This window comes from Anolis carolinensis, chromosome 1 (assembly GCF_035594765.1).
Source record: "Anolis carolinensis isolate JA03-04 chromosome 1, rAnoCar3.1.pri, whole genome shotgun sequence".
Classification (NCBI taxonomy): Eukaryota; Metazoa; Chordata; class Lepidosauria; order Squamata; family Dactyloidae; genus Anolis; species Anolis carolinensis.
In genome coordinates, this window is record NC_085841.1 from 264,915,028 (window position 1) to 264,931,625 (window position 16,598).

Consider the following 16,598-nt stretch of genomic DNA (forward strand, 5'->3'; position numbering starts at 1 on the left):
TTCTATTTGAGCATCACAAAATGTTTAGAGTGAAGCCTTCTAAAATAAATCATGGTTGCCTTACTTTGTCTAGCTCCTCATGGGAAGGGGGGAGAGAGAGAGAGAGACAGTAGGTTTTGAGCAAACAAAACTAATTTACCTTTATATACATTCAAGGAGTGGAGTTGCAACATGTAACTTTACAATGTAGCATTATATAAACCACACAAGGCCTCATATGGCATGAAAATCTATAGAAGAAAAGCCTGCCTGCACATAGCTATACATGAACAGAGCTCTGTTCCAGCATTCAAAAACTACTTTATAACAACAGGATAACCCTGCCCTCCTCCATTCCTGCCTTTGTGAGGGCAAATATCTGAAGTGAAAAACCTTTTCTATTACTGATGTGGGAAATCAGGATTCTACATTGCACATGGAATACTCACACATAGAAGATGCTCTCTGCTTCAGATAAGAATGGGGACAAAGGAGGTACAGAGTTAGTGTTCTTATTGTTCTTTCTTGTATGTTATATAACATTTAGAGATTTTTAATAGGGTTTAATAGGGACTAACATGATTCAGGACACCACTCTGTTGTGATTTTGGATCATAAAAAGGTCTACCCAAATAGAGTTCCATGTGTTGATTCCAAACAGCGGAGAGGCCTAGTACTCTAGAGAAGGAGACTTTCTTTCTGGAAACAAGTGTGTAATAGAAGAGACTGTTAAAGAAAATTACTAATACATTTAGTTGGGTGGGGCTTCATGACAAAGCCTTGATTGCATGCAATTATAAAATAGTATTTGCATGCAGGAATTAATTACACCTTGAAAAGGGCTTGAATTCTAAAGTAAATTTTGGCTGAAATTGGAAATTGAATGGCATTCTAGATATTACTATGTTGTCTAGAAAAAATATCTGGCACTTTACTTTTTCTATCTCAGCTTGATTCATATCTGCCAAAATAATAATTTTTGAAATTTCCATATATTCTGCAGAATTAAGATTCATGAGCTTTGGACATTTTCATAATAGAAGTTTTGAAATTCAAACACTACCATTTTTGTGGAAGCAGTTGCTCTGTTTATGCAAAGGTTTCCCTTTGGAAGTGAATTAAGAAAGCAATTATTTTTGTTTACTTGTTGTTCTTCTTTCTTTGGTATAAGTTGCAAGGAATATGGCCAACCAGAAACTGATGTTTAGATATTTGTGTAACCACAAAAAAGAGAGTGGAGTTATAATATTAATTTCTGTAAAGTACATTATATGTATGAGCTCTGCAATCTTGCTTTCAGAAATCTAAGTGCAAAAGGGCTTTGTCTCGTTTTGGGAACTGTGCTAAAGTGATTTCTCTTGATGACTACTTATCCCTCTGCATTGAGGACATGTGTGACTGCTCTCAGAAATCTTCTCATTCTGACCTGGTTGCAAGCTGTGTGTGCAGCACTTTCAGCCAATACTCCCGAGATTGTGTCCTCCAAGGTGGAGACCCAGGAAAATGGAGATCCAAAGAACTTTGCTGTAAGTCTATAAAGATGCTAAAGCAACAACAAATACTTTTTTTCCAGACCCTCTATTTAGTAATTATAATTCCCTTTGTCTATGATTTTTCCCTTGCAATAAAAACTTACATTTATTCTCTGTATTGTCATGGCAATGGCAAAGATTTTGTGTTGTTTGATAGAGCGTAAAGTTATGCTATATGTGAATTCTGCCCCATCCCCTTTCTTCACATAAAGATCACACCTTCCTCTCGCAGAGTCCTTCTTAACATGATGAGTCAGTTGGTTAGGTGACAGCAGGAGCAGCCAAGGAGCATCTGGCAGTGTCTCCACAGCCAAATACCTATTGACAAAGGCATCCTCCAGGATGACTTTGTCATTGGGCATGCTGATGCATCATGTGTTCATGTCAAATCAGTCTCTATAGGAGGAAGGTGATTTTTCCATGAGAGGTATTATTGTGTGAAGAAGGTAGTCAATATATCTTTCTACAGTGACCACAAAAAGACGTGTTCAGATGTAATTCAGTATTAGGCTTGTAAATATGTATCACCAACACAAATCTGGCTGGTAACATTGAAGCATAATATTCAGAAAGTAAATGTGGTTACACCAGTAGCCTTGGGACCTCATCACATTATCTTCAGGAAGTGTCCTAGGACGCTTCCAGGATGCTTTCTCAACTGAGCCCATCGAATCCCATCAAACAATGCACAGCTACTTCCTGTGGGGCTCCATTCATGAACTGTGCTGTAAGTGTCCTATGATGAAACAAGGGGAACACAGAAGGCTTCCCATGTTCTCATAAGTGATATTTGTCTTTACTGTTCTAATGTAGCACAAATCTTATGTAAAATCATACTATGTATTTTTGACATTAATATTGAAATCTAAAATATATATGGGGAAAGTGCAGGGAAATCTAATTAATTTTCTCCTCATTTTCACATGAAATAATGGTTTCACAAAATTGTGTGTATTCAGCTACCCGCTGCAAGCTCACTTCTATGCTGAAGTTTGCAATTCCACATATATGACTGAGAGATTAATTTTGTCCCTTGTCACTAACATTTATTTAATTTTGTTTGTGGTCACAGACCAAAAATGTCCACACAACCTGGAATATATGGAATGTGGAAACCCATGTTTTGATACTTGTTTCAACCCAGAAAGGAGCAAAATATGTAGAGCCCAATGTACTGATGGATGTTTTTGTCCTGAAGGTGAGAATATTACTTAAGACACTATCTATAATTTCTATGCCATTTAAATGATACAAAGTATTTTGCGAGATGTTACTGCTGCATTTGGGCAATATTCCTATGAGACAAGTCTCTGATTTATTCATTTTGCAATGGGGATGAAGAGCAATCTTTGATTTGTAAAAGGTTGTGAAGGCAGGTTTCATACCTACTTCCTCATAGTGACTAAGCAATGTATTTGAAACAGGGAAAATTCTTGATGACATCCGTGACAAAAAATGCATCCCTGCTGCCAACTGTCCATGCACCTACCAAGGCAAAAACTATTCCATTGGAGACACCTATTCTCTCCCCTGCCAGAACTGGTACTGTTATAACTTTTCTAAGCACTGTATATCAGAATGAAAAAGCAACTAGCTAATATTTGGTTAATATCAGTATGTATCCAGGTATTCCACTGATGATGGAGATAACAGAAAACTGAGGCACCAATTTGCTTTTCTTCGAGAAGTTCAGAGCTAACAATCAGAAATGCATTCATTGACAACATTGCATTGGATCTAAAATCCTGTATCCATTTATTTAAGGACTGCTACTGTAGCAGCGGTAGTGGAGGAGATCATTGGCAGTGCAGCGGTGAATCTATTCTAGATTTTAATTTTAATTTAAATAATATGTTCAGGGTGCTAAACCTATTTTTCAACTGGAACTCAGCATTTCTGGTAGTTTCTTTACATTTCTGGCTTAAACTCATATGGAAGCCACCAATCAGCACTGGATGTTTTGGTAAAAGCATTCAGCATGGCTGGCAATATAGGTAACAGTGGGTCATTATTATCCTGATTATTTGGTTCCAGGACCTCCATAGATTCTAAAATCCAGGGATGTTCCAGTCTTATTATGTATAATGGCATTATAAAATAATGTCTCTTATATAAAATGGAGAAAAAAATCAAGTTGTGGATGGTTGAATCTGTGGCTGCAGAATCCATGAATATAGAGGGCCAACTTAGTAAAGTGTGGTGTGTTTGATCTAATGTGAGCAACAAGCAACCACAGCAAATGGACTTTGCACCAAGTTCATGAGCTGGAAAAATATGGTTTTATACAGGAACACAGCAAAATTACATATGCAGAAATTATACACAGGGGTTTTTTTTGCAAATAAGCACCCAAGCACATAGCAAGCATGATCAGTAGAGGAGGGAGAAAACCAGAAGTACACAACAAATTCTGTTCTATGTCTTTTGTACAGCTCAGTTAGCCTATTCAAAATCACTTTTGTTGTGCTTTGAGTGGCAGAATGTGCTTTGTTATTAGAAGAGATGCCTTGTAAAAAAAATAGTTGCTGTACTTGTGATCTTCCTAGGTTGCATGGTTGCTGAGTATCTACGTTGTTAGAATTCACCAAACTTTAGCATGGAGATCTGTTTTCAGCACAACTATGGGAGCACTTCTATCAATGTGAAGCATCCATTCTCATTAGCAAACACTACATGGCTGTCAAGAAACACCAGAATATCTGGATAAAGGCTGAGACAAGACAGGTTAGAAATACCTAGACAGGTCAAAGGGACAGTTTCTCACATCTTTAGGAATTCAGAGGAAAGGAAGATTTTACTCTAATTCCTCTCTCACACACATAGTGTTTTCACCTCGCATTAAAAAAGCAAAGAGCCAAAGTGTGTTGTGTTCTAAATTGCCTGTTTAACATCATAGAATCATAGAATAGTAGAGTTGGAAGAGACCTCATGGGCCATCCAGTCCAACCCCCTGCCAAGAAGCAGGAAATCGCATTCATAGCACCCCCGACATCTTGCTTTAGTTGCCTGACTCTGATAAATGTTCAAGGATGGTCAAATGTGTTTCCATATAGCTATTACTTTATCAGAGCCCCCGGTGGCAAGTGAGTTAAACCACTGAGCTGCTGAACTTGCTGACCAAAAGGTCAGTGGTTCAAATCCGGAGAGCAGAGTGAGCTCCGCTGTTAGCCCCAGCTTCTGCCAACCTAGTAGTTCGAAAACATTTTTTGCATTAGGCGATCCCTCGTAGTTTGAGGATAATGGTCCTCCATTTCTTGGAAGATGCCTGTGCGTGATTTTTTTTAAATGTGTAGAGGTCGGTGCACAGCCAGTCAACACACAATCTTCACAGATTGAGGTCCCAGCAGTGGTGTGATTAACACAACAAGAGTGGCTTCCCAGTCTGTTGCAGCCCTCTTCCACCTTCACAGCCATTGTAAAATGTATCATCCTCTGCCTGCTCTGCTGTTGATGTCTTTGGGTCTTTGGATTGTTCTTGGTCTGGATCCTCCCCTGTGACCACTCCTGGGAGTGTGTGACTCCCGTGGTTGTGCCTGCAGGTTCATTGGAACACGCAAGCCCCCTCACCACCTCAAGGTGACAATCCATCGAGGGGAAGTAGTTCGAAAACATACAAATGTGAGTAGATCAATAGGTCTGGCGGGAAGGTAACAGTGACCTTGGAGGTCTCTATGGGCAATGTTGGCTCTTTTGCTTAGAAATGGAGATGAGCACCAACCCCCAGAGTCGGACACAACTAGACTTAATGTCAGGGGAAAACCTTTACCTTTACCTATCCCTTAATCATAGTAATTACTCTCCCTCTTTCTTTCTTTCATTCATTCATTCATTCATTCATTCATTCATTCATTTTGCAGTACCTGCACTGATGGCAAATGGTCGTGCTTATCCCTGCCTTGTTCTGGACACTGTAAAATAGAAGGAGGATTTCATATAACTACCTTTGACAAGAAGCAATTCATTTTTCATGGAAATTGTCACTATGTCTTAGCTAAGGTATCTTGGACTTTAAATAAAATCAAATGTTCTACACCTTTTGGGAGTAGCAAAAAGACCGGAAAAATATGGTTATTCAGTATACTTTCAATTAAGTGTCTGCTCAAATGTTTCAGTAAAAGAAATTTATCAATTGTATATGATTTTGATGTTGCTGTTGTGCCCCTTCAAGTTGGCTAATATATTACAATAGGTGCCTGTTGCATTTGTGTAGTCACTCTACCCTATTGGAATGCTACAAAACTGAATGTATAAGGATTCTAAAGCAAACCTGAGAAAGGCATACAAGTATATCACAACACTAGAGTAACAATTGTGCAATTTATATCAGGGGGTGGTGCGTGGGCAAAGTAGTCTGGAAAGGCCTGAAGAGCAACTACAGGAGGTAATTTACATGGCAAACATCTTTCATTCTACCTTTCTTTCTGAAACTAAATAATATAGGATGGTGGATTTGGGACACAGTCCAAATACAATTGCCAGCTCTGCTGGTTTTTTTTTAAAGAAAGCAATATTTATGCTATGCAACAATGGAATTCAATATCTCTTTTTTAATTAGAGGAACCAGTTAAGAAGCATTTCCCCCTCTACCTGTAGCCTCCTATGTGCAGTCAAGAGCCTGTTTTGGAAGGCTGGGGCTTTCCAGAGCAGATTTTTGGCGTTGCAAGATATAGGGCAGAAAACAGTGGAAGTGTGATGCTAGTTTCTATCCAAAGCTTTGCTGAGAAAAATAATATAGCAATGATATATTAATAATAAACATGTTTTGGTTGATGAAGTGGCTTCTGTTTTGGATTGATAATGTGAAGGCTCAGGAAAAAGAAACAGTTGCTGAACTTATGTAATTCATAACATAATTAATTGATTACTCTTTCCCATTAGAGTGCTTCAACAGTATATCATAGACACAATGTAAACTATCTTTGCATATAAGTTACTAGCTGTGCCCAGCCACGCGTTGCTGTGGCAAAGTGGTGGTGGTATTGGTTAAAAATTGTTGTGGAATTTTTATTTGACATTATTTGTATTTTTTAATTAATTTTATTGTAACTTATTTTTTTTTAGTTATTATATTTTATTATTTTCTTGTATTATTTTTAGTTATTTTCTGTTATTATAGTATTTTATTGTATTAATTTTTAGTGTTTTTAATTATTTTTAGTGTTTTTATTATTTTTATTGTATTATTTTTATTCTTTCATTATTATTTGTGTTTTTATTATTTTATTTTATTATTTGTATGTATTATATTTTATTATTTGATTATATTATTTTTATTTATGTTTTTTTAATTGTATTATTTTATTTTGTTTTTTATTAGTTTTTGTATTTATTTTAGTATTTTTGTTTCTCTTTGTATTGGATTGCTCTGAGTTCTGTGGTCTGTGTGGTCATGTCCCAAATGTATTCTCTCCTGATGTTTCGCCTGCGTGTATGGCAGGCATCCTCAGAGGTTGTGAAATGTGTTGTAACAAAAGGAAGTGGGGTTTATATATCTGTGGAATGGCCAGGGTGGAAGAAAGAACTGTTGTCTGCTTTAAGTAAGTGTGAATGTTGGAATTGGCACTGAATAGCCTTGTAGCTTCAAAGCCTGGATGGTTCCTGTCTGCCTGGAATGAACAAAATGTGGCTCCCAGTATTTAAAAAATCTGTGAAATCAGGACAGTTAACTAAAGAACAGCACTGAGCAATCAGGGAATATGATGTACTGAGGGCCAGCTAACATCTCCCAACAAAGGATTCCTCTCTGAAGCAGGAAGCAGGCAGGCCTTGAAGGTGCAAGGGCATTCAATGGTAATCAAGGTGGGGAAGTGGGACATTCACAGTTGCCTCAGACAGATCAGAGTTGTCCCATCCTGGATATCATTGCTGAGATAGAAATAAACATCCCATTTGTCTGTTTTCAAACAGATCTCATAATCTCTGAGGATGCCTGGCATAGACATGGATGGCAGTTTGGCAGCAGATAGGGTCGTGAGGGAATGAGATGTTTAATCGGCTTTTCCTGAATCCCTTCTTATTATCCAACATATTCAGTTATCCAATGTTCTGCCAGGGTGTTTATGTTGGATAAGTGAGACTCTACTGTATATCTTATATTATCTGCTTAGAACTGGATTATATGAGGCTCCTTCTAGAGAGCTGAATAAAATGCACACTGAAGTGGATTATATGGCAGTGTGGACTCAAGATAATCCAGTTCAAATCAGATAATATAAGATTATAAATGGGTTATATAGCTGTGTGGAAGGGCTTTGAGTCTACAATGCCATATAATCCAGTGCAAATTAGATAATCTGTATTTTATAGGCAGTGGGGAAGAGAGAGTGAGGCCTGAGTAGGTTGCTAGGAGACCAAGTGGGCGGAGCTTAGTCTTCTAACTGGCAGCAATTGGCTAAAGACAATTATTCCTCTCCCTCTAATTAGGACTTTATTTTTCTTTTCTTTTTGTTGTCGGAACATAGGGGCAAGGACGGTTGATTGTGCTGCCAAATTTCTAGGTCCTGGGGCTTGTACTTTTGTTGTTTAGTGGCAGGGGAGGACACCATTTGTCTTTTATATATATAGATTTAAATAGAGAACACCGAAAGGCTTGTCCTGATTTGCATTGGCTAATGTTGGTGATTTCTCTTATAATTTGAATGAGGTGTTATTGATAGATCAGGTCAAAAATGTTACTACCTTCTTTATTGCGGTCTTATTAGACACTATGTTTAATGAGCATGAATTTCTATTATTTAACAGGCAAGCAAATGCCTTAAAGTATAGATCTCTGCTTTTGCTAAAAGTATCAAAAGGAAAATATAGCTTTTGTTCTAGTATTTTTTCTTTCTTATAAGCAGACACATGTAAAACTTCTCAAAATTATAATAGCACTGATTGCTTGATAGCTAGTGGGAAAGGGCAGGTGTTATTGTTTGTCATTGACTTTGCTTTCCCCCTACATTTGTTAGTTCAATACACCCTTGGTTGCCCATCATATTCATAGTAATTTTTGTCTAATTTTTCAGGATACTGATGGATCTTTTGTGATCATTGGAGAAATAGTTCAGTGTGGCCTTTCAAATACTATGACATGCCTGAAAAATGTCTTAATTACCGTAGGAGCCATTGTAAGTTACTGAAATTAAGTTAGGAGGAGCTACCAGCACCATTCAGAGTAAGGTTTCTCTTTGTGTTGATGTAATTTCTGCCGCCATCTTTTCTTTACAGAAGATAAGAATCTGTTCCTGTGGAGATGTCTATGTCAATAATGTCATTGCAACATTACCTTTAACGAAAGGTCTGAATTTATTTTCATCTACATTTCAAATAAAAATTATATTGCATACTTCCACAGAAGACCCTCTAACTAAAATCGTGGGCTTATTTCCTAGATGGTGTCACTCTCTTCAGACCATCCACATTCTATGTCAACATTGTGACTTCTTCACGGGTACAAATTCAAGTACAGCTGAAACCCATTATGCAGCTCTTCATAACAGTAGATGAAACTTATCAAAATCGATCTTCTGGTAAAGTACTCCTTTCGTATGCCTTAATTCCTAATTTCCTTGTGTTTACTGAAATGACTCTTCCCTTCTCATTATTTGAGAAGTTTTGATTTCATGATATATTGAAAACACTTGGATTCTTCAGATCTGAATGGTCAACAATGACCACAATAGATGTACTGGTGATAATGGTGATGTTGGCAACTTATATTAAATTGTTTAGATGAGTTTATATTTAAAAAACATATTCTCCAAATCCAATTTATATAGCTTACTTCTTTTCTTCTGGCAAACTTAGTTTTCCTACCTTTCAGTGAGTATATTCACTCTGGAAAATCAAGTGTTATCAAACAATTGTAGAGGCAAATCATATCTGGAAATGGAATACTACAAAATACTGTGGTTCCAACAATCCACGTAGAAGTGATTTTACTTCAATAAGTCAATCAATCAAACAAGCTTTATTTATATCCTGCCCCATCTCCCCATGGGGACTCGATGCGGCTTATAGCAGAAAAGGCAACCAGTCAATGCCACAAAAATATACAATAAATTAAAAAATACAGATAAATAATGTAAACATTCACAGCGAGGCTGTGGTGCAGGCTGTTGAGCAACCAGCTGCAACAAATCACTCTGACCAAGAGGTCATGAGTTCGAGGCCAGCTCGGAGCACCGCGTTTGTCTTTGTCTTTGTTCTATGTTAAGGCATTGAATGTTTGCCTTATATGTGTAATGTGATCTGCCCTGAGTCCCCTTTGGGGTGAGAAGGGCAGAATATAAATACTGTAAATAAATAAATAAATAAATAAATAAATAAATAAATAAATAAATAAATACATAACCAAAACACAAAAAAGACAAATAAAACACAGTTCAGAGGAACAGTAAAAAAACAAAGTTTAAAGCCAGATCCATAGATTAAAAAACCATATCCAGTGTTAAAACCCATATCCATAGACATAGACCATTTCTTGTTTGGTAAAGACATTTGGGATGAGGGTGGAACTGAGAGGAGGGCCTCACCTGATGAAAGCAGTGTCCAGGCAGGTTTATATCAGGAGAGGCGGGTGGTCCAGTAGTCTCAAACTGTTTAGGGCTTTAAAGTTAATGACCAGCACTTTAAATTTTGCACAGTAGCAAACCAGAAGCCAGTGGAGCTGCCGTAACATGGGAGTTGTTCTCTCCCTGTATGGTGCTTGCGTTAGTAACCTGGCTGCTGACCTCTAGACCAGATGAAGATTCTGAGCACTCTTTAAAGGCAGCCCCATGTAGAGCGCATTGCAGTAGTCCAAAAGATATGTAACTAAGGTATGTACTACCATGGCCAGGTCTGGTGTCTCAAGGTATGGGTGCAGCTGGTGCAAAAGTTTTAATTGTGCAAAGGCACTCCTAGCTACCACCGAAACCTGCGGTTCCAGAGTCAGTGGTGAATCCAGGATCACCCCCAAGCTGCAAACCTATAAGTGGGCTTGGGAAAGCATTCTGTCATTTTCTGGTTTTAATGACAGTAACAGAACTGCCACACATGAAACCTTAGAGGATGAAAATGTAATTGCCATTGTAATTCTGCTACAGCGACAATCAAGCCATGTACAAGTGAGAGGTGCTAGAATAAGTAAGTGCTTTTCTCCGTTCACTTCAGTTCAGTCAGTGGACATGAGCTTGGTTATTAAAATTTGAATTTGTCTCATGATTTCACCAATATTTTCAGTTTTCACCAACAGTTCTAGTTCAACCATAGTTTGATTCTCTGGTAGCAGTTAGAATGGTGAGCTCCTCTTTTCACCTGGGGTTTTAAGTCTTAATACATTCATTAAATTATTATTGCTTGCCAGTCCTAAAAATGGGTAATAGAACCACCCTGAAGAGCTAGTGGTTTCTGAATGTCAACCTAATGAGAGGTCACTGGTTATTTTCATTTCCATAGAGTGGCATATCCATTCTTAATTTTGACCCAGATCTGAAGGAAGCTAGGTGCTAAATCCTATCCCCAAATACATCCAGCATATTGGACAGTTTCAGGCTGAAAACCAGTGCAAATTCACTGTCCCACAGGCATGGAAGCCACCAGTGACTGCTAACTCTGATTAGACTGTGCATGTATTTTGTACAAGTTATATCTTGGATGTCCCCGCATTCTACTTAGGCCTTTGTGGGAATTTCAACAATATACAAGCTGACGATTTTCAAACCATCAGTGGGATTATAGAAGACTCTGCATCTGCATTTGGAAACTCATGGAAGACCATGGCCAACTGTGCTGATGTTCAAGACAGTTCTGAAGATCCGTGTTGGAAAAGTGTAGGCAAAGGTATTGTATTATGTCTTTCAGAATCCATGCCAAGTTGCTGGAAAGGTACCATAATTTAGTGTCAGAGAACTTGATCTGCAAGAAGAAGGTCCAAATTCAAATTGGCTGGAGAAGACTGGAGGAGAATGCTAGTCCATATAGACTATGCTGTCACCTACATGATGAGTGATCTGACTCCATTTAAAAAAAAGATTTGTATGTATCTTTTGACAAACATTTAGCAACATAGCAAAAAGAACCAAACTCAAACCAAAAACCAAAGACCCTTCCCATCTTAGTGTTAAATACAGACTGTGGAATGACCTGCCAGAAGAACTCCAACAGCTAAATGAGCTGTTGGATTTTTAAAACCATGAACAGACTTATCTCTTCTGGCAGGCCTACCAGACTTTTGTTTAATCTCTGTTTTGCGTATTTTAATGTGTATTTTATAGAAATACGTTTTGGTGTGTAACTTTTGTAGAGATATGTTTTAATATGTGTATTGTGGTGTTTTTGTTGTGCTTATGCGTTTTAATTGTTCTATTACCCACCTTGAGCCATGAGGAAAGGTGGGTAAGAAAATTAAATAAATAAATAAATAAATAAATAATAACAACAACAACTTTTAGTTGTTCATGTGGCATTTCTGTCACCCTTGTGTCTGGAGAAAACCATTAATACCAAATTCTGAATCATCTTAAGAGAGATGGTGAGAACAGTTAAAATTTTGCAAATAATACTGGATATCTCTATATATTTTTTTCATAATAGAAAAATTTGGGCAGCATTGGTGTGCAGTTCTGTTGAACACAAGTGGAGTGTTCGCTGAATGTCATTCTGTTAGTGATCCCACCCCTTATGCTAAGGTAAGAAATAGATTTAGTAATAAGATAAATCATCTGCTTTGAGTCTCCTTCGGGGGAGATAAAGAAACGTATAAATAATAACAATTATAATCATCATCATCTTTTGATATCTGGCATATTTAAGTAAAGGTAAAGGTTTTCCCCTGACATTAAGTCTAGTCGTGTCTGACTCTGGAGGTTGGTGCTCATCTCCATTTCTAAGCCGAAGAGCCAGTGTTGTCCATAGATCCCTCTAAGATCATGTGGCTGGCATGACTGGATGGAGTGCCGTTACCTTCCCACCAGAGTGATACCTGTTGATCTACTCACATTTGCATGTTTTCAAACTGCTAGGTTGGCAGAAGCTGGGGCTAATAGATGAAGCTCACCCCACTCCCTGAATTCAAACCACCAACCTTTCGGTCAGCAAGTTTAGCAGCTCATTCTAATCAGAAGGCACAGTGTGGTTTTGTGGTTTGAGGTTTGCACTATGACTCTGGGAGATTAAGGTTCAGCTATCAAACAATTCTGAAGGCACACAACTGTATTAAATGGTCAGTTAACACTTTAAAAAACAACTCTGTTTTAAAATTTTACATTCTTGGTCTGTGACTGTAACAATAAAATTCATTCATTCATTCAGTGGTCACATATGCTACAAGTTCTATTTGCATACTGATCCAAACTAACATATTTATGTCTTCAAAATGAGACAAAAGAAAGAGGGAGGAAATGTGGTGGTCAGTTAAGGCCATGACTCATAAAAGGGAAGATACTCTAAAAAAGTGAACAGCTTTTTCTTCATCATAACAAGTGCAATGTAGTGCATATTCAGAAAAGTCTAAGCCAAGTAACAAGATTTGTATCTCATTCTGGTTTAGCCTTAAACGAAGCAACTATCCTCTTAATTTGCTTAATAAAAGAACTCCATTTCTATAGATGCATCAATTCCCCCATTGTAACACGTTGTCACACATGTATTATAAACAAGCACTTGAAACTTTATTCTAGATCAGTGTTTCTCAACCTGTGGGTCCCCAGATGTTTTGACCTTAAACTCCCAGAAATCCTAACAGCTGGTAAACTGGCTGGGATTTCTGGGAGTTGTAGGCCAAAACACCTGGGGACCCACAGGTTGAGAACCACTGTTCTAGATTATGAGATAACATACAAGAGGTAACAAAGTCAGATTATCTGTTTTCTCTTAGGACCTCATGTTGCCAGCTCTATGGGGGGAAGCTGCATGCACTACGTGTGCTCCTTGCTTCCCTCCATGTGATTACCCTGCCAACTGGCGAAGCAAGGTGAGACGATTTCCTTCTGTGTTTATCTCGTAGAACTGTGCTTATGACACCTGCAATGCTGAGAACAGCAAAGAAGTGTTGTGCAGTGTTTTCTCAGCCTATGCCAGAGATTGTGCTTCAAGAGGAATACATCTGAAAGGTTGGAGAAATGGCATCTGTGGTAGGTATCAGCCATATAGAATAGTAATAACAATAATAATAATAATAGATATACACTCACATTTTCAAATGAGGATTTTTTTATTATTTAAGACAACATGCATTTAAAAGAGTTTACTTGGTTTCTTTGCCATATATATGGTACTGTGTCTAGATTGAGTTAAAACGTGTTAATTGTAATGCTGAGAGTAGATGAACTTGTAGAATACATTTCTTCCATAATGGGGGAGTTCAATAGAATTCAGTGAACTGGACCTGGATGTGTTGGGATATCTCATCCATTCTTTTCTCAATTTAGACTGGAGTCTTGTCATTGTTATAAGTTTCACACTGAGCCTAAATGCAGTTTCTGACTGAAATAGGGGCCTATTTCAAGATAAATAACCATTTCATAGTTTAATGATGTTCCTAGTAATTGTATCAGAAACATCGTGATTAGAACAGAGACCAAGTTCATGCATAGCTGTCTTCACTTCATCCTGAAATCCTGCATCATGAATATGTATGTGAAAACTCTCCTCCAGACCTAATTCTCATATTCCACTTTGTTTCCATGTGAAACTCCTTGAAATGTATTTGTGCTAGCTGCATGGAAACTCATTTTTAGCAGCAATTTTCCTGTTCATGGTGTGTGTGTGTTTTACAGTTACAGTGCTTAGAGGAAACATTCTCAAGAATTAGATATTCCTATAAAATCCCAGATTGTATCTATGCTAATCCATTCTTTGCATATATTATGTTCTGATCAAATTGTGGACATCAGGGAAAATAAAATATGTGTCTATTAGTGTAAGGTATGGACTTATCTGTTTATATTTGAATGGCTTCCTGAAGAAATACTTACCTTCATGTCCATTTGGCATACAATTAATCACACTTATGTTCCCCAAACCCATTTCAGACCCTACCTTTTTTATTTATTTCTCTTACAAAGATGTGTCCACGGAGTGCCCTAGAACCATGGAGTACAGCTATGAAGTGAAGTTCTGTAACAGGTCGTGTCGTTCATTGAGGGAGCCTGACCTGCTGTGTAATGTTCACGTTGTCCCTGTTGAAGGCTGCGGCTGCCCAGACGGGACCTATCTTATGAATGAGAATGAATGTGTCTCTCCAGAGGACTGCCCATGTTATTATAAAGGCCAAATGATCCAGCCTGGAAATTTGCTCCGAAAGGATGGGCTCATGTGGTAAACTGTTTCAGATAAAAATAAAAACTCTCATTTTTAAGTGACTGCAGTAGACAACAAGAGCAAAAGTTGTTTATTGTTGTTACAATTGTTTTGAAGCATTAATTTCTAAATCATGGTGACTGCAAAGTGCCAAGGTGTAAACACACACAACCCTACACATATAAATTGCTGCCCCAAATACCTAAAGTTCCCACACTCTTTCACCATTCAACAGAAAGACTTGGAATAAAAAAAACAGGTTGTAGCAGAAACAGTTGATAAATGATTTCCTTTTCTTTTTTTAACATGCTACATTAAAAAGTGCTGCTGGGACATCACACTTCAAGTATTCCATCTTGTACTGCTGGCATCATGGTAGACAGGGGCGGAAACTGTGTACTCCACAGACCGCATATAGTCCTTGGAGGGCTCAATGCGAATCTTGGCTCTCTCCCCATCCAAAGTTTCATACTTTCCCCCTCCCCCCCCCCCCAAATATTTTACTCTTGCATACAAATGTGTTTTTCAACCATGGTTTCAGTCCTAAATGCTTATACTTATACACTGAAGAGATATGGAGAAGCTCGAAAAAGTGAGCAGGAGTGACATTGGAAAATGTAGTTATAAGACATTCAGAGTGACATACTCACAATGTATTGAAGGGACAACATTCTTCAAATTTCCATTATCCCTTTCTTTAGCCCAGAAGCCAAAGTTGGGGAGAACCTTACTAATCTCACTTGGTTGCTGAGTGATATGTCCTTTACTTCCAGCTGTTAATTGCTTTTGCATTCTAACTGACTTCTATTAATGAGAAATGGACAATTAGAGAAGTGGCATGGAATGGGTTTATTTGTATGATTGGATCTGGGATCAAAAATTTCTTTCTTTTATGCACTGGCCTAAGACTTATTTATTCATATTTTTAGCAAATGCATTCAAGGACAATTGGATTGCATTGAAAAAGCAGAAATCAGGAAAGGTGAGATTTTTTTTTGTTACTGTCATGACTAAATGCACAGCACAAATCAGGAGAAATACAGCTTTCTTCCAGTATGGGGCTCATATAACAGAAGAGACAATGTTATATTTTAGATGGTTTCAATTCTGGAAATTGCATTGTACTATGCATACTTTTTCACCATATGACTCCCTTGCTTTGGTGATATTTTTTTTTCCTTTTCAGAATGTCCTTTTCCAATGTACTACTTTGACTGTGACTCTGCTGGCCCGGGTGCAACTGGATCAGAATGTCAGAAGAGTTGCAAAACACAAGACATGCAGTGTGTAAGGAATTAATCTCTTAGTAATTATGTGTACTTAGCTGTTGTTCTATGCACTTGAGTGAACTTCATGAATGCTGTATTTATTTTTACTACTTGCAATTCCACATGTCCTCCTCTAGAACAGAACAGGTATAATCCCCTAGGGCAGGCATGAGCAAACTCTGGCCCTCCAACCAGTAGGCTGTTAGGAATTGAGGGAATTGAAGTCCAAAACACATGGAGGGCCAAAGTTTGCCCATGCCTGCCCTAGCTGAGGACAATACTTGCTAATTTCAAGTTCTGTTGTTTTTGCATGGCTGATAAAAAAGGAGTTAGCCAAAACTATTTTCTAAAATATTTCAGTTGAATTGAGGCGAAGCTAGTCTTTTGTTTTCATGGGAATTGTACCCAAACATAATGCTTCTATATCATTTACTGTATATGTCTATAATATGAATCTTTATCCACTTGACTGCCTACATTTTAGTCTAGTATAAGTCTTTTTAAAAGCCATGTACATCTGTTGTATGAGACTGCAAAGCTAAGGATGAGAAATGTG

The 16,598-nt window shown here is 37.8% G+C and overlaps 1 protein-coding gene across 2 annotated transcripts in view; it reads left to right on the forward strand.

The window, feature by feature from the left end:
• LOC100563316 (mucin-5B) overlaps positions 1-16,598 on the forward strand; it is a 66,556-nt gene that overhangs the window by 14,973 nt on the left and 34,985 nt on the right. For both annotated transcript variants that reach the window (XM_062967610.1, XM_062967609.1), the window contains 13 exons: positions 1,280-1,505; positions 2,584-2,709; positions 2,936-3,053; positions 5,369-5,507; positions 8,519-8,620; positions 8,721-8,790; positions 8,885-9,022; positions 11,151-11,315; positions 12,069-12,163; positions 13,480-13,606; positions 14,540-14,792; positions 15,704-15,756; positions 15,961-16,061. In XM_062967610.1, coding sequence (XP_062823680.1) covers positions 1,280-1,505; positions 2,584-2,709; positions 2,936-3,053; positions 5,369-5,507; positions 8,519-8,620; positions 8,721-8,790; positions 8,885-9,022; positions 11,151-11,315; positions 12,069-12,163; positions 13,480-13,606; positions 14,540-14,792; positions 15,704-15,756; positions 15,961-16,061 — 1,713 coding nt within the window. The remainder of the gene's footprint in view (positions 1-1,279; positions 1,506-2,583; positions 2,710-2,935; positions 3,054-5,368; positions 5,508-8,518; positions 8,621-8,720; positions 8,791-8,884; positions 9,023-11,150; positions 11,316-12,068; positions 12,164-13,479; positions 13,607-14,539; positions 14,793-15,703; positions 15,757-15,960; positions 16,062-16,598) is intronic.